This window comes from Scardinius erythrophthalmus (assembly GCF_964197995.2).
Source record: "Scardinius erythrophthalmus genome assembly, chromosome: 3".
Lineage (NCBI taxonomy): Eukaryota > Metazoa > Chordata > Actinopteri > Cypriniformes > Leuciscidae > Scardinius > Scardinius erythrophthalmus.
Genome location: NC_138223.1, coordinates 40,588,808 through 40,613,284, shown reverse-complemented (window position 1 = coordinate 40,613,284; position 24,477 = coordinate 40,588,808). Strand labels below are relative to the sequence as shown.

General features: G+C 38.3%; 1 protein-coding gene across 1 annotated transcript; it reads left to right on the top strand.

Annotated features, from left to right (window-relative positions):
• Nucleotides 1-1,646: 1,646 nt before the first annotated feature.
• Nucleotides 1,647-22,280, top strand: LOC308687895 (ovochymase; the record flags this gene model as incomplete). The annotated part of the gene is made up of 21 exons (XM_081360720.1): nt 1,647-1,668; nt 2,801-2,969; nt 3,978-4,203; nt 4,888-4,981; nt 5,448-5,588; nt 5,954-6,051; nt 8,576-8,702; nt 8,808-9,032; nt 10,569-10,790; nt 13,595-13,735; nt 15,614-15,850; nt 16,052-16,237; nt 17,421-17,530; nt 17,928-18,028; nt 18,389-18,666; nt 19,510-19,673; nt 20,497-20,680; nt 20,774-20,992; nt 21,111-21,251; nt 21,526-21,750; nt 21,852-22,280. 21 exons carry the CDS (start codon nt 1,647-1,649, stop codon nt 21,998-22,000), a joined length of 3,459 nt encoding a protein of 1,152 aa, XP_081216846.1. The 3' UTR covers nt 22,001-22,280.
• Between the last annotated feature and the right edge of the window lie 2,197 nt (nt 22,281-24,477).

Genomic DNA, 24,477 nt, shown 5'->3' with positions numbered 1-24,477 from the left:
AACGCTGTGAAAATACAGACCGGAAGTCAAAAGACAATGAGCGCAGCGCTGAAAAGGGGCGGAGCTACATAAGGTCTATAGATCAGTGGTTCAAACTGTTTTTTCTTTACAGAGTGACATCGCCATCTACTGGCCTGGCAGCAAATACAGTGTTCTTAATCATTTTTGCGGATCTGTGTGAATCGTTTTGACAACATTGTCATCTGTACGCAAAAAAAAAAACCCCGCAGCAAAGGAAACACTTTTCTGCTTTTAGTACATCGTTGTCGTGTAAACGAACCCTTAATGAATTAATTCGTTTTTTATTTTATTTTAATAACATTTTATGAATTAAGCAGCTCGTAAACATACTTTATCACTAGAAAACTAGTATCATGCAATCATTTAAGACCTTTCTCCTCATTTAGAACCTTTTTGGCATAAGGGGTTCTTTAAAACTAAGTCAAGAACCCTAGGATTCTATATAGAACCTTATTCTTTTCTAAGAGTGGTATAGATGCATTTAAAACAATAACCTTATTTACATGAATAAAACTCAAAATGCCTAACAGTATCTATCAAAAATTGTTCTTGAGAGATAAAACCTCTCCAATGACATGATAGCACTATTGATAGCAGCTCATTCCAGGTAATTCCAAGTGAGCAACACACAGTTCCTCATTATCTTTATGAGATAATGAAGTGCCACTCGGTGCAGAACTCTATGCAAACTTATTTTCTCTTCAGAATACCAGGAAGAACCTCAATGACACTCTTTTAAAGAGCAAGCCAGAAAGTGACACTGCCTTCCAAAGGCTCCTTCAGAACAAACCTCTGGTGGAGCGACTGAGCATATATGGGCCACTTCAATGAAAGCAGCTCTTTAAAAAGATCCTCTTTCATTCTCCCAGTTCAATGCCGGAGCAAACAGGCCTTGACAGTATGTGTGGCACAGCAAGCCGGTCTTTCTCTTCACTGTTGATTTTTTCTCACCAAATACAAAGTATTCAGTCAATTGCCGGCCCTTAGGGTGTTTATTTTTAGGGCACAATAGATCCAGGTATTTGTATGAACTAAGAAGTATTGTGTCCAGACATGCAGGAAAGTCTAAAAGGGATAGTTTTTGCCAAAAATAAAAATGTTTTTTCTTGCAATGACACACAACGGCGTCCAAAACAACAGTGAACCGCAATGACTTTCCCAGGCATTAAATGACTAAAAAGCACAGAGAGTATATGTTTATGAAATAAAGGTTAAAGGGGCTATATGTAAGAATTTTCATGAATTAATCACTTTTTATTGCCAATGTGTGAACAGCTTGTTACGAAACTTTAAAAAACGAGCCCTTCCAAGACTTGTTAAGTTCTATGAATTCCTGTACACTGATTTTTATGTGAAAGACTCACGACATTTTGCAGGGAAAATCAAATGGATGTGACGTTTATGCTCCCGAAAGCCTGTCTTCCTTTCTATGACACATGAAATGAATGCTTATAATGTTCAGGATAACGCTAAAAGAGACATTCTGTACTCTAATGTCAATGTGTCATGCAAATTATAAGAATGAATTCAAACTAGTGTCACATAATCAGACATAATCTAGTCTCAAATATAGACTTTATAATCAAACTATCAGTGCAATTTTAATTACCTCATCTGTCGACACGATGCCGGTGAATTGCAGAGCTGGTGAAAACATATCCACATCGCTATGATTAGATGCTTTCTTAACTGTTTTTCAATGCTGCCATTGTATGTTTATTTTGGTATTGAGGGGAAAGTGCACAGCACATATTTAGGCAACGTCGCTCTCAGCCGGTATGTTCATTGACAGTATATCACTGCAAAAATATTTCCAACTTCTTTTTACTTCTAAGCAAAGAACGAAAAAGAACTTTGCCGTGAGTATATCGGGGCCTTGAATCACGTTCAGTCTCTTGTACGTTACGTATGCACAAGAGTGAACATGTTGCTGGCTGCAGTACACTTAATGGCCACTGGTGTCGCTAATAACAAGTGTTCTGAATAGACCCTTTAATTATATAAAGGGATAGGCCTATTTCACCGCTGGAAAGATGAATGTGTATTTAAATTGGGTCATTTATGTTGTAGAAATGTTAAATTATTTTAGAAGTTGGTGCCTTCTAGACTAAGAAAAGCCAGAAAATGTATTTTTGGAACTCCCAGAATGCACTTGCTTTGCTGCCCTACGAGGCACTCCCAAGCCACGCCTACGGGTTACAGAGGGCAGTATCGGAAGAAATTATACAACTAGGCTACTAGTTGACTCGAAACTGAAAAGACGCCGTTTTATCGTGAGATCCCCCTATGGGCGGGTTGAAAACATGCGTAACGAGCTCCTACTACTGGCTGTAGTCTCTCGCCTCTGGCCAAAAAAGCCTCCCATGATGCAAAATGACGATTTTTGCGTCATCTGAGTTTTTTTTTCCAGACACACAATCCAGAAATCTCTCGTCTCAGAGGGACATGAGGGAGGGAAGCACGGTCATTCGAAAATACTACCGGGTTTCTACTGATACAAAGCTTAATGCTAATCGGTGAAGTGTCCCTTAACTAATTAATTTAATCTTCACAATCACTGCAGTATTAATAAACAAGAAGTCCACTAGTGGTCTACAACCAAGATACTTCTTATTTAGTTAATCATTTGAGAATGTAACCATTGCTTTCACTTACCTGATAAGCCTTCTTAGATAAAACCAGTATGATTTCCTAAATTTACAACCTGACCTGTCACACACGCAGTAAAATGCATCAAGGAGATATACTCGCAGAAATAGCTTTTTGTGGTATCACACAGCCAACCCATCCGAGAGTAAAGTACAGATCAACAAAGGTCAACACAACATTATAAATATTAGACCATCTGTGAGGAGAACGTTAGTAAGTCAGCTTCGGCTGAAGACCATCACACTGTTTCTAGATTGGATAACGCTGAGGAACATCGGCACAAATGAAGTCCAAGAAAGGTCTGACAACACTAGAGAAGAGTCTGATCTTCCTATTTGTAGCCCTGACTGCAGTCACTATTGGACTAGTTGTGGTCTTTGTTATTGAGAAGAACAACTCAAATCCAAGAGGTGGGTTACTGTTACTTCAAAGCTGTTGGTCCAAATCCAGATATATTTAATGAAGATAATTAATTTTGCACACTTACTTAGTCCTGACTTCCCCTCAGATATAAATGTAGATGTAAATTTAAAGAATCTCAGAGGTAATAAAATACAGCAATAGAAATGGTATAGTGATTATCCGGGCATATAATGTCAAATCAATAGACTTGATCAAAGCCACAAAGATGTTTACTTGATATACAACTTGTCCTGTAACGAATCTCTGCTACTTCAAATTCATGAAAACAGCTTATTTATGTTAACACTTTTAATGAAATTCTAACCCAAATGATTTCCTTGCACTCTTCTGATAAACTCTAACTATACAATTACTTTTGAATGAAAAGTTATTGATAAAAACTTTAAATTACTTCTCAGCACAACGAGCCAACTATACATTTGGTTGAATCAGACTCACTGGAACTCACTATTGTAAAATCTGCGCCATACAATTGCAGCATCCTCCTATTTGAAAGCATCTAAAAGCGGCATTTAAATGTAAATTATGAAGTGAAACTGTATAATACTCTCAAAAATAGCTCTCAGAAGCTTCCTGTAATCACTTTCTACAGAAGGACGTCTGGTGCACATTAATTTAAGTTTCATGTGATTTAAATTACACCTAAAGTATATCTAAGTATAATGTGTTGCAACAGTTTCACTTAAAACTTACAATGCTTATGTTTCACATAACCATTATACCCATAAGATTATTTTTGCATCACAAATGATGAATTCAGAGCAATGTATAGGCCTATAGGAATTTCTTTGGTACATGTATACACACACATTATCCTTTCTTTTAAAATTCAGTTACCAGACTAAAACTGCATTATGTTCCACGAGGCTGAATCCATGAAATAGCTTCACCTGCGGGGTGCTGCTGAGGAAATGCAATCAATCTGTTTACAGGCGATGTCAAATTCTATTCCTCGCTCTGTCTCTGTCCGCAGAGGATGAGATCGATACGGGATGTGGGAGTCTGCAGGAGCTGACGGCTTCCTCAGGGGAATTTTCCAGTGGGAATTACCCCAGCAGTTACGACAATGGCATGAGCTGCAGTTGGCACATCACAGTAGAAGCCAACAAGGTACCGGGTGACATTAGCTCAGCTCATTAGCCGTTAGCTGCTCATTAGGACAGGCTTACTGTAAGATGACATGCTTTGGTTTTTCTGAAAGCACTTTGCACATTTATAGGGCTGTTTTTGTATATTTGTTTTATATTCGATTTTCAAGAATTATTTGAGCATGTTTTTACAAGGAAATACTATATTCTGTTTTTCAACTTCAAAATGTCACGTTTAATTTAATGTGGCACTTCCTGTTTCTGTGTAGGCTAATTGTTTGTGAAATGTTCAACACTCTTAAAATGAAAGTTTCTTTATTTGGTTCCAAGAACCTTTCCATGGAATCTTTCCATTCCACATAAGCTTTATATATATATATATATATATATATATATATATATATATATATATATATATATATATAGTGGAAATGTTCTTTAGAATTTTAAAATGTTCCCCATACTAAGAAAAAAAAAGGTTATTTTAAGAACTGATCACTGAAAGGTTATTTGGGCAACCAAATACAGTATTGTTATTCGACGGCATAGCTGTGAAAACACCCTTTTGGAACCTTTATTTTTTAAAAAGAGTAGCAATGATACTAAATGAGTTGTTTCTACACCAAATTATTTTCAGTGTAATGGGACATAAATGTGTACCCTATTCATGGAAAATGAGTTCTCATGGTTTGTTTTCTTCCTCCAGGTGATCCATCTGTGGTTTGAAGACTTCTCTATAGAAGACTCCAATACATGTGAGGCCGACTTTGTCACTCTCAAGGATGAACTCGGCACAATTGGTGAGTCTTCCGCTGAGGTTGGTCAAAACCATTTTTCTCTTCCCTGCAGAGAGTTAAAAAAACAAATTCACTGTAAGTTAATCACCATTAGCGCAGAAGAGATCTGCCTGCATTTATTCCAGAGGGCATGAGGCAATTAACTTCTTACAGATTGACTGAATGTTACTGGTCACCATTTTTTGACTGTTGAGTTATTGCATATGCTGAGCATGTCCTGCCAAATTTTCATTATGAATGAGAGGACAAACACCAAGACAAAAATGGCCACTCTACCTAAAGCAAAAGCGCTGTATTTTCCTGGGTATTCTAGTTCTGCGGTTCTCAAAGATGGAATATAAATTCAGATAACTATATAATCTTGACTAGTTTTAGCAAAATTATGAGAAAATGTAAGAGAAAATATTTTTTTGTTGTTGATGTCAAAGGCTGTGTTCAATAAAAACTCTACGATTTATTTTTCTTGCAGGGAAGTACTGTGGCTATTCAACGCCTAAACCAATAGTTGCCTTAGGAAACAGCATTTTTGTGTACTTTGACACCAACGACAGATACACAGAGAAGGGATTCAAAGCCCTGTACCGCGCTGTGGCCCCTGAGACGGCATCAGGTAATGACAATGAGAGATACATAATGACTTAATTGCATAACAGTATTATTAGCACGATGGAAGAACATTAGAGATTTAACAATGCCCGTCTGCTGCACCTTTCATTTCATCAGACTGTATCTTACTCTGCCAGATACTGAGAGGCTGTTATAAGTGTCTCGCTGCAGCTGACCTAGAAAGAGACGCAGCGCATTAATGTGTGTGTGTGTGTGTGTGTGTGTGTGTGTGTGTGTGTGTGTGTGTGTGTGTGTGTGTGTGTGCGCGCATAACTGGGGTGTATTGGGAGGGGAGGGGAGGGGGGCTGTCAGAATACCCTTTTGGTGTCTCTCTATGCAGCTAAATCTCTCTCGTTCCCATGCTTCTAGAAATAGTTGGGGCTGGTGGTGTTCTTCAAGGTGACCGTGGGGAGCTGTTGACCCCTGGCTTTCCCGCACAAAACTATGAGAATGGCGCACTCTACCAGGTGCTTCGAATGATCGATATGACCTCTACACCTGCTCTTGATTTATCACAAACTGTCTTTTTCCTGTTTGTTCTCTGGAGTCTGTATCTTTGTCCTTTTCCACCCACTATTCTATTGCTGTTCAATATCTGCTGCCTTAAAGGAATAGTTCACCCAAAATAATTCCTTTGTTAATAATTTGTTACACAGAACTTTAATATATTAATCAAAACTGCTTCACACCTTCCCAAAGTCCACACACCCAACCCAAAGTCCACACATTTAAAACCCTAAAAATGACATAACATTATTTATAAGTTTTATTTGATTCACAGCTTGACCTCGACAACCCAACTGCATTTTACTGCAAACTTGCGACTAACGTTAGTTAAAGGTGTAGTGGAGGATCTTTCCGAATTTTAGATAAGACCCGCCCTCTCCACTTTTTGAAAAGTTTGATTGATTCACCAGAATGATTGACAATTAGGAGGACCAATAGTATAGGTGACCCACCTGGAAGTAAAAAATCCTCCGCTATACCTTTAACTTACTAAAGAAGGCGCAATCGCTTGTTTGCTAAGGGTCGGGTCGGGACTCCAACATTAACACACTGACAACATTGTATTCAGAATATAAAATATTTTTTGATCTCGGATGATCTCGTTTTCATGGAGACAGACATGGTGTGCACGTAGGGGAGGGGCTGTGTGTGTGTGTGTATGTGAGAGAGACGTGTGAGTGACAGAGAGACGGAGGGAGAGCAGGGAAAGGAAATGCAGCTGAACGAATACGCTGCGTGTTTTAAATATAGCGTTAAAAAAATAAAGAATAACGAAACGCAATATGTGGCGGCCGGTGTTGATTCTGTGGCACACCGCCACAAATTAGTCTATGTGTGGGAAACACTGAATGAGGTTCATTCTCGTGTTAAGCAGCACTTTTGAGCTTCCGCAAGAACCAATGAGGTTCATTCTCGTGTTACGCAGCACGTTTGAGCTTCCTCAAGAACCAATGAGGTTCATTCTCGTGTTACGCAGCACGTTTGAGCTTCCGCAAGAACCAATGAGGTTCATTCTCGTGTTAAGCTGCACGTTTGAGCTTCCACAAGAACCAATGAGGTTCATTCTCGTGTTACGCAGCACGTTTGAGCTTCTGCAAGAACCAATGAGGTTCATTCTCGTGTTAAGCTGCACGTTTGAGCTTCCGCAAGAACCAATGAGATTTGTTTCTCGCTCATCAAGCAGGTTTGGTTGAACTTCTGTTTATGTTCGCTGATGAATGTTTAAATGTGAATAAAAGCCTAAATTAGATCAGTTCATCATTTAAAGTGATCGTGTCTCTTTTAGAAAATGTAGACTAAACTGTTCAATTTATTTGGATTAGTTTTACGATCTCTTTATGAACTTTTTGAAGCGTCTAAATGGTAGTTGCGTCAACTGTCAATGGATGGACAGAAAGCTCTCAGATCATCTAACTGATCTTCATTTGTGTTCCGAAGATGAACGAAAGTCCTACGGGTTTGGAACGATATGAGAGTGAGTAAATGATGACAGAATTTTCATTTATGAGTGAACTATCCCATTAAGGAGTGGGGACATTAGTGAAATTTCTGCGATATTTTGTGGGCAAAAAAGGTCTCTTATCTTTTGTCTATTGTCAGTAGTGTAGAAATCTATGAACAGCTTAAACTGAAATCACTTTCAAACCAAGCAGCTTTCTTTTGGTCAACACAGTGAATTCAAGTGACCAAAATCAAGTAACCCGATGCAAAATTTTCACACTCAAGCGATATTCTCGATCGTGTGAATTCCTATTGAAATTAATTCATTTTCGCACACATGAATCCGCCTTCCCAGTTGATATGTATGATTTCTCTTTGGACTACTTGAGGGAATCCCGTGAATAAAATGAAATTTTTTAAACATAATCCATCCAGATTTATTTTTTTTATTTTTTTTTACTTTGAGGTTGTTAAACGGCCAATCAATCACTGGCCAATAACCTAGCAACCATTCAGAACCACTTAGCAACTCCATATAAATGTCCCTGCATCTATCCACAACACGGCGTAGTGTTTTGCACACACATTTTTTTCATAACTTCTAAAAATATAGAAGTTATGTTCCATCATGTGTTTTTGACCAAATTTTATGAATAATGAATCCAGTGACAATCAGATTACACATACAGAGGAAAATTTGGGAGTTTGTGTGGAGTATTTGAAGATTGGTTTTGACATGATTGCTGGAAGCTTCCTCACAGCCCGGCTCCATCTGGCAGGATATTTACCCACATTAGCTAATCTACCGCCAGCCTTCAAGCCTTGACTTGAAACTAACTCAAGATGCATGAGAAAGCACAATTTCAATCACCAGCCCTGTCAGGATACCCAAATTGCATTTGGATCAGTCTATGTATTTTGCATTTGCTAAAGTCTTCAAATGCAAAAACTAAATGCCAGAAGCAGTTTAATTGCACTGTAATCTAGTTATTCTAAGGTTAGGATTAATGTTAAATTAACTAAATTTTTCATTATGTTGCCCAGTGGATGATACGCGTGCCTGATTTGGAAAAGGTCCGGCTAACATTCACAGCTTTTGACCTTGTCCCAGAATCATGTGGTGACTTTGTGGATGTCTATGATGACGCTTCAGATGGTGCCGCTCAGCTTGGTGAGAACTGACATTTACTGAATCCAAAAAGCATCCCTTTTCTCCACGGTGAACATCTGTGCTCTCGTTTTATCTGCCAAAAAACATAAATCTCAATTACTGTAGGTCGTTTCTGTGGAAACAAGGTCCCGGCTCCGGTGTTGTCTAGTGGCAGTAGTATGGTGGTTCGTTTCAAGTCTGATTCGAGCGGGACTGCTAAAGGCTTCAGTGCAACCTACACCATAGCAAGTGCCCCACCGATTACAACCACACCAACAACCACCACCAAAACCACAACCACTGGACCAACAACCACTACACCTGTTCACACACCCACACCTGCCCCAGAAGGTATAAGTAAAGTCACAGTATTTTCAAAGAAACTACATCAATGCATCACTTACCTGATCATATTACATATTACAGGGCTGATGATCACTGAACCTCCTGCAGTCTAATGACTTTACTTTCAAATGACAGGAATAAAAATGCTTTTCCACACCTAAAGAAGTATCTAACATCACACAAAAAAAAGTTAATTTAAAGGGATACTTCACCGATTAGCATTAAGCTTTGTATTAGTAGAAACCCTCCCTCATGTCCCCCTGAGACGAGAGATTTCTGTATTGTGTGTCTGGAAAAAACTCTGATGACGCAAAAATCGTCATTTTGCGTCATCGGAGGCTTTTTTGGCCAGAGGCGAGAGACTGCAGCCAGTAGGAGGAGCTCGTTGCGCATGTTTGATCTCACGATAAAACGGCGTCTTTTTAGTTTCGAGTCAACTAGTAGCCTAGTTGTACTGTAACCAGTAGGCGTGGCTTGGGAGTGGCCTCGTAGGGCAGCGAAACAAGTGCATTCTGGGAGCTGTTGGCTTTCATCCATTTCTCAGTCTAGAAGGCACCAACTTCTAAAATAATTTCACATTTCTACTACATAAATGACCCAATTTAAATACACATTCATCTTTCCAGCGGTGAAATATCCCTTTAAAGAAGCACCCATAATCAGGGAACTATCTAAGAGGGGTAAATTAATATGGCTTGTTGTGACAAAGAAAGGAGATTAAACTAAACAAATAATACATTTATCTAATTATGGCATTAAAGGTAGACCCGAAAGACAACTGTATTGCATGTGAAGTTTATAAGTTGCTTTAAGTGTGTTGTATGTACTTTTGTCTTAGATAATATTATTATATCATATTTTTATATGTATTAATATTTACATCATATATATATATATATATATATATATATATATATATATATTAACATTTTTATATGCAGTTGTCTAGATTTTTCTTGCTTTAATTAAAATGTGTTTATTATTATTTCGCATTGCATTTAAGCAACTACAATATTTTACAAAAAAATACGTTAAATGGCAGCAATTATATTTTATGGATATTTATATAAATATTTATATTATTAGTACGTTTGTCATTTTATATTTTTATATTTTAGATATTTCCATTGTTTTAGTATTAAACTTCCATATATACAGTATATATATATATATATATATATATATAATTACTAATATTAAGTTCTTCAAAATCATTAAAATCTCTGACTTTAGATTGAAGACTATATATATATATATATATGAGATATATTGGCAAATCTGAGCACAGTTTGAGACATTGTTGTGGATCTTATCTAAGAAGCAAAAGCCTCAGTTTGCTCTCCATTTAATTTAATTTCTCTCTAGGAAAAACAGTTTAGGCATTTAAAGACAAAGAGATAACAAGCACATTTTGCAGTGCCATCATCAAGCATGACATGCTTTCTACCCTACATGAAGCCAGATGATATTTAAAGATTGCAGGTCCTGATGAATTTCTTTTGAGCATTATTGTTCAGACAATAACACTCGCTCTCTGTTCAGACTCTGGCTGTGGGTCCCCCGGGAAGCTGTTCGGACGTAAAGGTCAGATAAACTCCAAGAACTATCCTCAGGCTTATCCTGCAAACTTGAGCTGCTCTTGGGACATCACAGTGGATGAGGGCTTTCTTGTCAAACTGCACATCACTGATCTGGCCACCGTGGGTGAAGCGGGCCAATGCGGCAAAGATAAACTCACCGTCATCGATAGTCAGCAGTCACTGGGTAAGACACGACTCGAAAAAAAGATACAAAGGATACTATAGATTTATGTTTAATAAATTATGCTTGCAAACTCTGGAACACCATAGCAACACCCTGGCAACCACCCACAAGACCCAAGCATCATGGCGGCGGGTTTTGCAAGGGCATTTCTTACAGAATTTCTATAGTGCGCTCTAAACAATGTCTTCTAGTTTTGCAATTGCCCGAATCTGCATTATTTAAAGTGGGGTTAAAGAGGACCTATTATGCTTTTTTTACATTTTCAACTTTCTTTAGTGTATATTTGCTGTTTGAGCATGAAAAAGGTCTGCTAAGTTACAAACCACAAAGGTACTCCAAAGGTAGTTATTCTCTATATCAGTGCGCACTGTTTCTGAACTCCCTGAAACACATTTTTTTCACACTGGTCCAGCCGACCAATCAGAGCACATTGTGCTTTTCAGAAGGAGGGGCTTCATAGAGACAGGAAGTAAACAGTGCGTTACTGATACAGACTGAGAAGAGAGGTGCTGCAACAATGTCAAATATGTGAAAAATAATGTGTTTTTTGAACATTTAAGCTTGAAAACCTATTCTCCTACAGCCCAAAAACAAAATCAAGACCATGTAAAAGGGCGTAACAGGTCCTCTTTAATATGTGAACAGACTTGTCCTATTTATGTGACACATCTTCCAGTAATTTAATTGGATAAAACGTGTCAAGTCAACATAGCACTGTGCCAAAACGTGGCCTATCAGGGACGACCTTCGACTCTGTTTTGGGGCCCATATCTAACACTAAATGGCACTGCTGGCGCAAGAGTAGCTGGCGTTCTCATCGCTCTCTCTTATCCCTTACACAAAGGGACTGTAAAAACTGATTATCATCAGTCTCAGCGAGGCATGAGCCAGCAGGCGAGCGCACTATAAATTACGGCTCCTTATTACTGAACATCAAACAGAGCTGTGAGCAGCTGATACGCTTATCTACAGCAGCTTTTCAAGGACTGCACGCCAGATACTGTCAATAAGTCCCGGTGCAGGTTGAGAAAGTGTGAGGGGAAAAGACCAAAAGTTTGGGATGTTTGAACTACAAGAAAAGACAAAAAAAGGACAAGTGTTTTTCTGGCTATTTGCAGAGCAGTGAAAGTGTAGAGGAACAGTACACCCCCTAAAATGTCACTTCATGTCTGTCCAAACCTGTCTGACTTACTTTCTTCTGTGGGACAAAAAAACTGAATTGCTCTTGTCCTTGCAGTTAATTTTTTTGTCTTAAAACAAGCACAATTATCTGCCAATGGCGTAAGAAAAATTATCTTGTTTCCGTTTGAATTAAGATTATTTTTCTTACTCCATTGGCAGATAATTTTGCCTGGTTTAAGCAAAAACTTTTTTTTTTTTTTTTTTTTTAGAAAACACAACATAATATTTTATGCCATTTTACTTATCTAGTAAAATGCATCTTGATTTAAGATTTTTTTTTAGATATTTGGACTGGAAACAAGACAAAATACCAATCACTTTTTTATTGTAAATGCATTGAAAAGAGTGACCAGTGCATTCTTAAAAAAAAAAAAAAAAAATCCATTCAATAAAAGAAAATGATTGCTAATTGTTTTAGGTCAACTATCAAACATCTGACCACAAGGGCTTTGAAATTCATTAAATGAATAAAAACAAGTTCAGTTTTGGTCCACCAGCAGTCATGGACTGCATGGCTCATTTGTCTTGACATTGTGTCCTTACTTGGCTGTTGCAAGTGTGTATACTGTATGTGTGTGTTCTTCACATCACTTCTTTATCCTGGCTGTCAAGACGAATCGGTGTGTGAGTGTTAGTTCTGCTGACAGTCTGTATTACCCTGAAGATAGGAGTAGTACAAACAGTTTGAATGGAAATTCAAAACAAACCATGTTAACCTGAGCTACACAGTATATGAAATTCTTAATATTAATAATGAATTTGACTTGTATTGCAGGAATACTGATTAGCACACATGGCATGAGTTAATTTCTCTCACATAATTAGATGCTATTCAACAAATGAAATAATCATTAACTTTCGAATGAAATAATCATTATCTTCAAAATGAAATGGAGATGAAGACTTCCTAAATGCCTTTTTGTACTATTAAAGCTGGAGTGAGTATTTTTTTAAATGCATAACAACTTGTAAACACAAAAAGTTGCCATTGTTTATTACTGACGAATCAAATCTACATTAACAACAAAGCTTGCACAGGCCCATCATTGAGTAAAAAGCATTATTTTCTATGTAACAATCATAAACTGAACACAACTTACCTTAAGTATGTATGTACAGTCACAGAAACTTGTATTTCTTGCGGTGTATTTCGTTTTAAGGTTTAAGGAAAATTAAAATATCAAACGGAAAACACGTTAAAAACAGATTGTTCTATTCATACAGTTATGGTCTGAAAAGTCATTTTAAGGCAAATGGGAATTGGAATAATGCAGTCAGGAATGAGCTATTATATAAACATTATTATTATTATTATTATTATTATTATTATTATTATTATTATTATTATTATAAAGGTACAGTACCCAAAAATAGCCTGTTTATTTCTAAGAGCCAGGAGGGGGTGAGTCGTCTTGTGAAACGAAATGACAACTTGATGTCTTGTTGATACAAGAAACTTTGACTAACATTGTAGCAGACTTAAGTGCAATTGATGCAAAACCAGTAATTTCAATGTTCTGACTTTGGGCAATAAGATGCATAGTGATGCAGAAACTTTCTCTTTCTCTTTTATCTCTCTCTCTCTCTCTCTCTCTCTCTCTCTCTCTCTCTCTCTCTCTCAGGCACACACTGCGGGTTTGTTCTTCCTCCAGTTCTAATCAGTGTCAGTAACAACATGTCGCTGAGTTTCCAGTCAGATGCTCGGCTAGCCGACCGTGGCTTCTCTGCCACATGGGAAGCTGTGTATCCAGAGGACCTTTCTGGTAAAACCCTTTACAAACTCATAAAGACATCTATCTACTCACACCTACGCACACACACCTCGGATGAATCCTGCTGATGCAGCTGCGAGCGTTAACAGCCATCAGCAACCCTGTGTGTCTTGTGAGATTTTGTATGTGTGTGTGTGTCCCATGGAGATTTTGAAATCCAGGTAATGAGGGTAGAATAACAATGCAGAATAACCATGGGAAAAGAGTGCGGCAGACACAGTCAAATCATTTAATCGTCCAATTTTAGCAATAATTTAATAATATTTTAGAAATCTAATTATATGTTGGAAATCTCATTTCAGAGATCTGTTGCACATCTCCAAACTGGAATAGTGCCGAATCGCTCAAATAAATACTCTGGCTGACACATTGGCAATTGAAAGAGCTATATTTCACAGTAAATATACACATTCCTGGATTTATGAAAAACATTTCCCCCTTCACCAGATGCTACACCCCTAAAAAAGGAGAGGAAACCATCTGTAGTCATGCTGATTGACGCCTGCATTAACATGCATTGCAAGTGTTCACAGTTAAAGCTTGTCTCTATGACATATTCTACTTAGACTCACAGTCAATTCTGCTTGTAGTTTCCCTCTGCCTGTGCAGTGAACCAGAAATGTACCAAACAAAAAGATGGCCTTATCTACAGTATACAATTTATACATTATTATATATACATTTTATACTGTACATGTATTTTTGCATTTTTAATATAATTTTTTTTAAATACAAAAATGCTGTTGAAGGGAATTTTTTATGAAAGTCTTGATTTTGGGCTCTACTAGATTAGGTTTTCATACTTAAATGTTCATAAACACATTCTTTTTCACATATTTCACATTGTTGCAGCACCTCTCTTCCCAGTCTGTCAGTAACGCTTTGTTTAGTTCCTGTCTCTATGAAGCTCCTCCTTCTGAAAAGCATGCTGTGCTCTGATTGGTTGGCTGGACCAGTGTGTTGTGAATGGTCAGCCACTTTGAGCGTGTTTGGAAAATGTCACGCTCCTTACCATAACCACGGGTTTCAACACATTACTAACTCAACCATTGTTTGCATATATGCCTTGGGCGGGAATTATTTAAATGAGGGTAATTGTGACGTGTGTGTTCCCGGAAGAAAACTGCCTTTGGAGTGAATTTGTGTTTAGTAACTTTGCAGACCTTTTTTATGCTCAAACATCAACATTACACACTAAAGAAAGTTGAAAATGTAAAAAAGCATAACAGGACCCCTTTAAGATCGTATAGACCATTGGCACCAATGGTCTCTACAATCTACTTAATCTGCGGTCACATTTACCATTGTTCGAATAAATTTCATGAGCGAAATCCAGACATTTCAATAGAATCTGCATGATCGGGTATTTTGCGCTAGGGCGAAACATTTCCGCATGCATATATCACAAGTTTTTCATGCGAAATCACTGATTGATTAACCGAAATCTGATTGGTGTGAAAGCAATTCTGTGCAAATGGTACTTCACGCATCACTATTGATAATGTGCTAATGCGGCCTCACCTTAATAAGGTTTACAAAGAGTTTTAAAAAATGCAGCCTTGTACTGAGGAAAACCAGCTAAGTTATCCCATTGTCTTTGGGACAAAATATGTTTGTATAAAGTTAAATAATAATAAAAATTTCTCAATTCACCTGCCACTGGCAGGTCTGGCAAAAAGTTAATTTTGGACCATGGTGACATGGACCTGGGGCTAAATCTTGAGATTCCATGTACAAGCTGACTTCTGCTATAACAAGACACAATTTCGTGACATTTTGCTTGGTTGGAACAATTCTACCTTTACCTGTCACATTTTATAGCCGTGAGTCTGTCTGAAGGCACCAACCTGCACTTATGATGTCCTGCAGATATCCAGGGATGTGGAGGTTTCTCACAAGAGGAGACAGGCATCATCAAATCTCAAAACTGGCCCATGAACTATCCAGCAAACGGCATGTGTCTATGGACCATACGCCACCCCAAGGGGAAGACCATTAAATTGACGTTCACTGATTTTGACGTGGAAGAGGCTGGCATCCTTTTCGGCCAGTGCAATGACAACGTGGTTGTCTACGACGGAACACGACCTGGAGCAAAAAAATACGGTGAGCAAGGACAAGGAATGCTTTGCAAGGATGCCTGTTTATGAGACCCTTTAAATCAGTTAAAACTGTGACATATTTATAACCTCCATTCAGTCAAACCAGACATATGTTTGTAATTTACCGTCCACTAAAAGGGTAGGACTTGCATGCTTTTAAGGGCTATAGAAGGCAATACATTCAAACAAATTGACTTTCCTACAGGCCCCTTCTGTGGCTCCAAAGCGCCTGCTGTCATCGAAAGCACAACAAATGAACTTGTGATACGTTTCCATGCCGACTTTTTCATTGAGGGAAAAGGTTTCCGTGCTCACTGGACTGCCGATTCTACTTTACCTACCCCTACCGAACCTCCGGTGCCGCCCAACCCATGGGACGACATCACGATAGGTATGAGCAAAAGCATTTCAGAATGAGATTTATTGGCAAGTAAACATCATTTCCAGCTAATATAAATCAATACATAATATAAATCAAGAGCTGATCATTCTAACCAGATATTGCATGTCTGTATTGTCACATAGTAGTTGGACATTCTAGCTGGGCTAGCAATCACCAAGAACAGCTTAGCAAACACCCACCAATGCCTTTGCAACCACCAAAACTGCATAGAAAATGCAGGTCATTCCTACAGTTTGGAAGATTTTATGTTTCCGTGAAACAATACTGCATCAATTTTTATGCCACATGCATGCTGGGACTAAAAGATCCCATGTACAAGCTGACTTCTGCTATAACATCAAGACATTTTGCTTGGTTGGAACAAATCCACCTTTAACGGTCACATTTTATGGCTGTTACTCTGTCCGAAGGCACCAAACCGCACTTATGATGTCCTGCAGATATCCAGGGATGTGGGTATGATTAGTACCTTAAAATAATAATTAAAATCCCCCTCCCCCTCCCAAAAAGAAAAAAAAATAGTAAAAAAAAACAAAAAAAAAAACGTATTCTCTTTGACATAAAACACAATTAATTGTTATAAATGTTTTTTTTTAATGTGTAAAACCATTTATTTTATGTCCCAACTCCAGTTCACCTTGTTACATTGGTGCTACTTGCCCTTTAAAATTGTTAGCATATGCCCTAAATCACATGACTTGCTAGAAGCGACATTATTTCTTTGGAGGGAAATTTCCAAGGTTGTGGAACAAGGTTGTTTCCAAAATCGCCCCCTATACCCTTGAAGGAAAAGTTCACTTAAAAATGAAAATTCTGTCATCTTTTACTCACCCTCAAGTTGTTCCAAACCTGTATGAGTTTCTTTCTTCTGCTGAACACAAAAGAAGATATTTTGAAGAATGTCAGTAACCAGACAGTTGAGGGACCCCATTGACTTTTTTTCCTACTTTGGAAGTCAATGGGGTCCATCAACTGCCTGGTTTCCCTGGAAACATGGTCAAAATTTTACAAGCACCACTCACATTTTCAATATATTCCTGTGCACTACCAAAATATCCTTTGGAAACTCTGGTCTATTTTTCTGGGTAACTTAGAGTGAAGGTAATTGACAGCTGAAATCATTCGGCATGATAGAAATCTCCTCAGATAAAGCCTTCATCTGAATGCACAGACTGGCCTGAGAGCTGTGGGCAGCCCGCGATCCCTCCCGCTGTCAACACTCGCATAGTCAACGGAGAACCTGCCAATCCTCACTCCTGGCCATGGCAAGTGTCCATGCAGGTACGGTTAAGCCTTCGTCCAATCTCACATCCGTCCCCGAAGAGATTTCAGATGTCTTATATGACAGGAAAGTTAATATTTGTCGATTTATCTTATTAAAGATAAAATGATGTTTATTCAAAGCTAATGAAATGTGAAGTGAAATGAAATAAGATATTACCAGGGTTAGTGTGCTTGAGGTCAGTTATTAGTTCAGCTTGTTGCTGTTATCATCATGATTGTTAGTTATGTTTGCTAAAGGAAGCATCAGTATTAATATTGGACAAGGACAAGGGATTTGAAACCCAAACCTCTAACCCTAAGTATTAAATATACTGCATAACTCATCCTGCACTGTTTGTATATAAAAAAAAAAAAGTACAAATATAATTTTTATTCTCATGCATGTTTACTGAAGGTTTGGCGTGACTCAGAGCCTTCACCTAAGTTGGGTCATACATGTGGTGGAACGCTCATCCATAAGAACTGGGTCCTGACAGCTGCTCACTGCTTCATCAGGTTACAAAAAATTATTTCATTCTCTGATATTTATATATAATGTATCTATGTATCTATCCATCCATCTATCTATCTTTGAAAGAGACTCTTCTGCTCACCAAGGCTGCATTTATTTGATCAACAATACAGTAAAAAACAGTAATATTGTGAAATAGTATTACAATTTTAAATAACTGTTTTTTTTATTTGTATACATATTAAAATGTAATTGATTCATGTGATGGCAAAGCTGAATTGAGCATCATTACTACAGTATTCAGTGTCACATGATCCTTCAGTGTGTGTGTGTGTGTGTGTGTGTGTGTGTGTGTGTGTGTGTGTGTGTGTGTGTGTGTGTGTGTGTGTGTGTATTTTTATCAGGTATGCCGATGAGCTGCAGCGCTGGAAAATGTGTTTAGGGAAACACAACCTGACCTTTTCTGAGCCAACCGAGCAGTGCTTTAACGTGCTTGGCATCTATCGCCACGAGGGCTTCCAGTACCCAACTGTGCCAACTGTGGAGTTTGATATCGCCCTGGTGCGACTGGATAGAGAGGTGACACCCACCGACTACATTCATTTCGCCTGTCTGCCTTCAGTTGAGGAGGTCCTGCCCGGGGGCAAAAGATGCTACGCCACCGGCTGGGGAGATGAAACAGGTTAGTTTACTCAGTTTAATTCTACTTGGCAGCACTTGTTAGTCAATCAAAAAACTTGAGGGGCTTGGAGTTGTTCTGAGTATTGCGTTTTGGGGAGGACTTCCTGTTTGTGGGTAGTTCACGACACGTCAGGAGGTAAAAGGTTGTCAGTTTCAGCAGCTCAGCAGCTGGTTGATGTCTTTATTTAACTTTATTTATGGGAAAAAATCTTTATCCTCTGATAGTCATTAAAAGTGACTGTGTGTTTCAAAATCATTATAATAAATAAATAAAATAAATACAGTCTTATTGTATTTAAAATAAAAAAAGTAAATAATAATAATATTCTTGCATGCAAAATCATTATCATTGTTAAATGTTAAAATGTAAGGTGCCTTGGACAACTGGTTTCATTTTATTATATTATAGTAGATGTTTTGTCAGTGATGGATTTTAGGTGGGGTCTTATTTTTCTGTCAGCTACATGAAGCTAATATTATAGAGTGATCTGTCTCAAGGTGTTTTTACGCTCAGGCGATTGGATACTTTTTCAACATCCCATCTGAATTTGATTTATAAACATATTTGCCCTGATGTATAAAAACAGTCACTAAAAATATACAGATCCTACATATCCAATATATACTCACTGGCCCACATATCTGACAGTCCCGACTCCCGATAGTCCCCAAGACTCTGGAGGGATGGCTCCCTCTGCTGTGCAGTCTTGATAATGCATCCTAGAATGCACAATCATATTAGGTTAGATTAGAGTCCTTATTTATCTTCCAGTGACCAGCTAACTCTGCAGTGTGAGACAATAGGTAAAATAACTACTGATACATAATGCCATCTTGCCCACAGGTAACTCCACTGCTCCTAAAGTCGCTGAGGCATTGAACCAGGTGGCCCTGCCGGTAGTGCCGTATGACACCTGTAAACGCATGGACTACTGGTGGTTCCAGGTCAAGACCTCCATGATCTGCTGCGGCTACACTTTACCTGATGAGCTCAAGTCTGTATGTCAGGTATGGAACATTTCTGAGATGAAGTACAGTTAACGTGTTGTAATTTTATTAATTGGCCATTTCCAACTCTAATTTGTGCAGATTGTCTTACATATCCAATGTATACTAAACACTCCAAATATACTGTTATTTGTAAGTATGCTACCAAATGAAAGAGCAGAACAAACAACAAACCAACCAAAAACATTCTACAAAAATGTTTGTTGCTTATGTAACCGGTCCTACCTGACCCTCTGCGACTGGGATTGAGAGCATGAGAGGCTGGTGCGCTAAAAAGGATGCTAAAGACCGCAGTCTCCAGCGTCAGTTGCTAGAATGCCTCTTGAGGCCAGGGGAGTGAGGTTTAGACGCACAGCTCTTACAAGCTTACCTCCGTTACACTCACCTCCCTAAACCTCACTACCATCCGGGTCACCGCACCAAATTTAACCAGTCCTACCTGATTCGAACCGCTGTCTCCGGATGGGAGGCGGGCATGCTAACAAGGATGCTAAAGACCGCAGTCTCTAGCGTCAGTTGCTAGTATGCCTCTTGAGGCCAGGGGAGTGAGGTTTAGAAGCACAGCTCTTACGAGCTTACCTCCGTTACACTTACCCCCAAACCTCACTCCCATCTGGGTCACGGCACCAAATTTAACCAATCCTACTTGATTCGAACCGCTGTCTCCCACATGGGAGGCGAGTGCGCTAACAAGGACGTTAAAGACCACAGTCTCTAGCGTCAGTCGCTAGCGTGTCTCTTAAGGCCAAGGGAATGAGGTTTACACACACAGTTCTTACTAGCTTGCCTCCATTACACTCATAACATTCATTTAATGTGATAGGGTGACTCAGGTGGACCCCTGGTATGCCAAGACAGCCCCTCGGCCCCTTGGGAGGTGCATGGCATCACTAGTTTTGGTCCAATCGGCTGCGTCTTTGATAAGAAGCCCAGCGTCTTCACTCGTTCCTCTGCCTACCTGCCCTGGATTGAGAACATCATTCGCAAAGACATCTATGACCTCATCGGTATGTACGTTAGCATCGCTGGTCGGGAGAATCTTGATTCTTTTGGAATCAGTTGAAGATTTTAGAGTGGATTTTAAAAAGCTTTTTCTTAAGGTTCTGGTTGTGGCGGACTGAAGGATCTGGTTGGCTCGGAAGGCATGCTGGCATCAATGGATCATCCATATAGTTACAGTAACAGAGCTTCCTGCCGATGGAATATCCGTGTGCCCACAGGGAAAAACGTCTATCTTCACTTTAGCAACTTCTCCCTAGAGGATACCACACTTTGCCTCAATGACAAAGTCACTCTCAGTGATAACATCGGCACTTTAGGTAGCCATATCCCATGTGACATATCCAAATATACTAGTGTGCTCTTAGGTGGGCCGCCGTAGTGTTTAGGGAATGTGTATGAGTATAATATACTGTGTATCCTGCCTTTTTTTCTCAGGCACCCACTGCAGCACATCTCCTCCGAGAGATCTAGTCACGGCTGGTGACACACTGACTATCAGTTTCTCCTCCAATGACAAAATTGTGGACTCAGGGTTCAGTGCCGCATGGAAAGCAGTGGATTCTACTGACATAGAGAGTGAGTGAAAAAACAAAACACTTCTTTACCCTCTGAGAGAATATTGTCATTCCATTGAATACATTTTATGTTTAAGATTTGAGTTACGGTCAGTGGTGTTTACTAAGACAAGCCTCAGTATTACCGTTGATCAAATTTCATTTGAGCAAACCACTTACACCATAGCAATTGTATAACAACCACTCAGAACACCCATGTAAAATAATTTTTTCAAAATAACATCACTTCTTCTCATTTCCAAACTTTGGACAACCTTTTGTCTGTACATCTCCAGCTGCTGTTGGTTGCGGTGGGCTCTTCACCAGTCAAAAGGGGGATCTCCAATCACCCAACTGGCCCAATGAGTACCCAAGCCAAGCGGTGTGCACCTGGACTATCCACATCCCCTCGGCCACTGGAATCGATATTGTCTTCACTCAGTTTGAACTGCAGGCTGTTAGTTTGCTGGGCCAGTGTGTGGATTATGTGGAGGTCTTTGATGCTGCTGGGTCATCACAAGGTTTGATTAAATACCATAGCATAGTTAATCAATATTTTGTTGATTTTATAATCAGCTGCATTTTCCCACTGTCATATTGCATCCTGTTTTTTTTCGTTCAGGCAAATTTTGTGGCTCTATCCCACCATCTTTAACTGTCAATGGGGACAAGGCCACCATCCGCTTCCTCAGTAATGATGCTAACCAGAAAAAGGGTTTCCAAGGACACTGGACCACCAATCCTGCTGTTTTTTCTAAAAAACACATCTAAAGTGGGAAAGAGCGGTTGTGCGACTGACTGTACAAAAAGATTCAACAAGAAATCTGAGCTATTTCTTTACTTAATACTGAAAGCTACAGAAAAGAGAAGCAAGAAAATGGAGTCCAGTATTTGCAGTTGCCATTTTTTTCCAGATATGTTGTAGTTTGGGGTAAAATCATACCCTAGCCTATCATTTCTATTGCCAAGTCATGAATTAAATATTTACCATATTATTTTCTGTGTAACTGTTTTAGTTTGTGTCAGTGTTTATTAAAAACTTCCATTATGATGAGCCTTATTGTGTTCAAGAGGGTGGTTAGATAATGTTGGCTAGCCAATCATTTTTACTTCTGGAACCCAATTGTTGCAATCTGTGAAGACCTCACCAATGACATCGCCCTGATGCGATTGGCCAAAACAGTTACCCAAGATCAGGCCCAAACCCGAGTCTGCCAGAGATGTTGGTTACGTAACAGGCATGGGAATGAGAGGTCAGAGGAACAATGACCTGTTCATCTGAGTTGATTGATTTAGTTGAGCATCTGTTGTCATTTGTTCTAGTTGCTATCCAGTGATTAGTGAGCATCAGAGAATATTAATGAGGCATTTGTTGTGAAGGTAATTAAGATGCAAATGCTGGGTTATACTGTGCCCTTTCACCTTGAAGAAAACCCTTCTGAAATTTCAAGCAGTACTTGGGCTAATAACTATTAATCATGTGTATTTATTTCACTTATGTATTTGAATTGAAAATAACATTTCCATCCATTTGTATTACAGTTGTAAAAAAACAAAAAAACAATTAAACTTAATGTGGTGCATAATTGTCAGTCACACTTAAATAAAACAGGCAAGATTTCTACACTCAAAAAAAAAAAAAAAAAAAAAAAACCTTGGTATAGTTTATTACCATCTATTTGCATCTATTTGGTTTTATTTAAATAATCATATTTTCAAAATGCATTTATTCAGATTTCTGAGAAACGGCATAAATCTGTTAAAAAGTGAACATGGATAAAGTATGGTTAGCATATTTAGTTCATTAAAATGTATGAGATTGTAACAATTTGGATATATTGATGATAATCCTGGTTATTGAGTATTTAAAACATTCAGTTTATTAGTGCTATTACAGAAATCTTACCTTTTTGATTAATGTAGAACAATATGCATTACATATACGTTTATTAGTTGGTTTATGTTAGTATAGTCTAAATGGATGGACATTTTGTATGCAATTCAATTACATAAATCTTAAATTTAGGTCTAAATATTTTTCGAGTGTGGTAATGCATATTATTTTCTGTCAATGGACCTCCTCGAATCACCCTGCAGGGAATGACGCTTGAGCACATGCATGAAAAGCTATTGTATGAACAAACTTTGTAATGTCCTTCAGGTGTGCTAATGCTTAACTGGAAATGTCATTTTAAATTCTGATATTGTACTTCCTTCTAGCGGTTCCTGCTCCTGATTTCACACTCTAAACAATCTCTTCTTTTACCCATGGCGCAGTCGAGGCCTAATGGTTAGAGAGTCAGACTAACATGAAAGTTGCAGGTTTGTTTCTCAATACTGGCAGGAAATGGCACTTTACTATCCCACGAGGCCACGGGAGAGGATTTGTGAATGGCAGTGAAGCAACACAACTGATGCTGGTAGGTCACATCATAATGACAACAGGCTATAACGTGTATTTCAAAAATTCTCTGCAATCATGAAAACTAGGCTATATTTTAATGTTTTACATTTAGAATAGAAGGACATTTGTATTGATTTGCACTGTTTATTTTTTTTCTCCTTCACAAAACAGCAAATAATAAACCATGCATGGATAATGGAGGGTAAATTGTTTCTAAATTGATAAATTGATTCTTTGATCATATACTTTGGCATATGTGATCCTGGAACACAAAACAAGTCACAAGTTGCATGGGTATACAGTATGTGGCAATAGCCAACAATACATTGTATGGGGCAAAATTATCGATTTTTCTTTTATGGCAAAAATCATTAAGATATTAAGTAAAGATCATGTTCCATGAAGATATTTTGTACATTTCCTACCGTAAATATATAAAACATTTATTTTTGTGAGTGAATGCAGCACAGTCGCGAACATAAATTGACAACTTTAAAGGTGATTTTAAAGGTGAGTACCCTCAGATTTCAGATTTTCAAATAGTTGTATCTCGGCCAAATATTGTTCTATCCTAACAAACCATACATCAATGGAAAGCTTATTTATTCATTTATTTATTTATCTCAATTAAAAAAAATTAAAAATTGTACCCATGCATGTGACTGGTTTTGTGGTCCAGGGTAACATGCCTAAATGATTGAAATTAGCATTTTAGTCAAATACAAATTTTGAAATGGATGAGAATTAAACCGGTTAGTGAAGGAAAAGCAGCCAACAAGTGTCCAGCATACATGTGAATAGTTTAAAAACATCCCAGGATGCACACGATGAAGTTGGTTGAGAG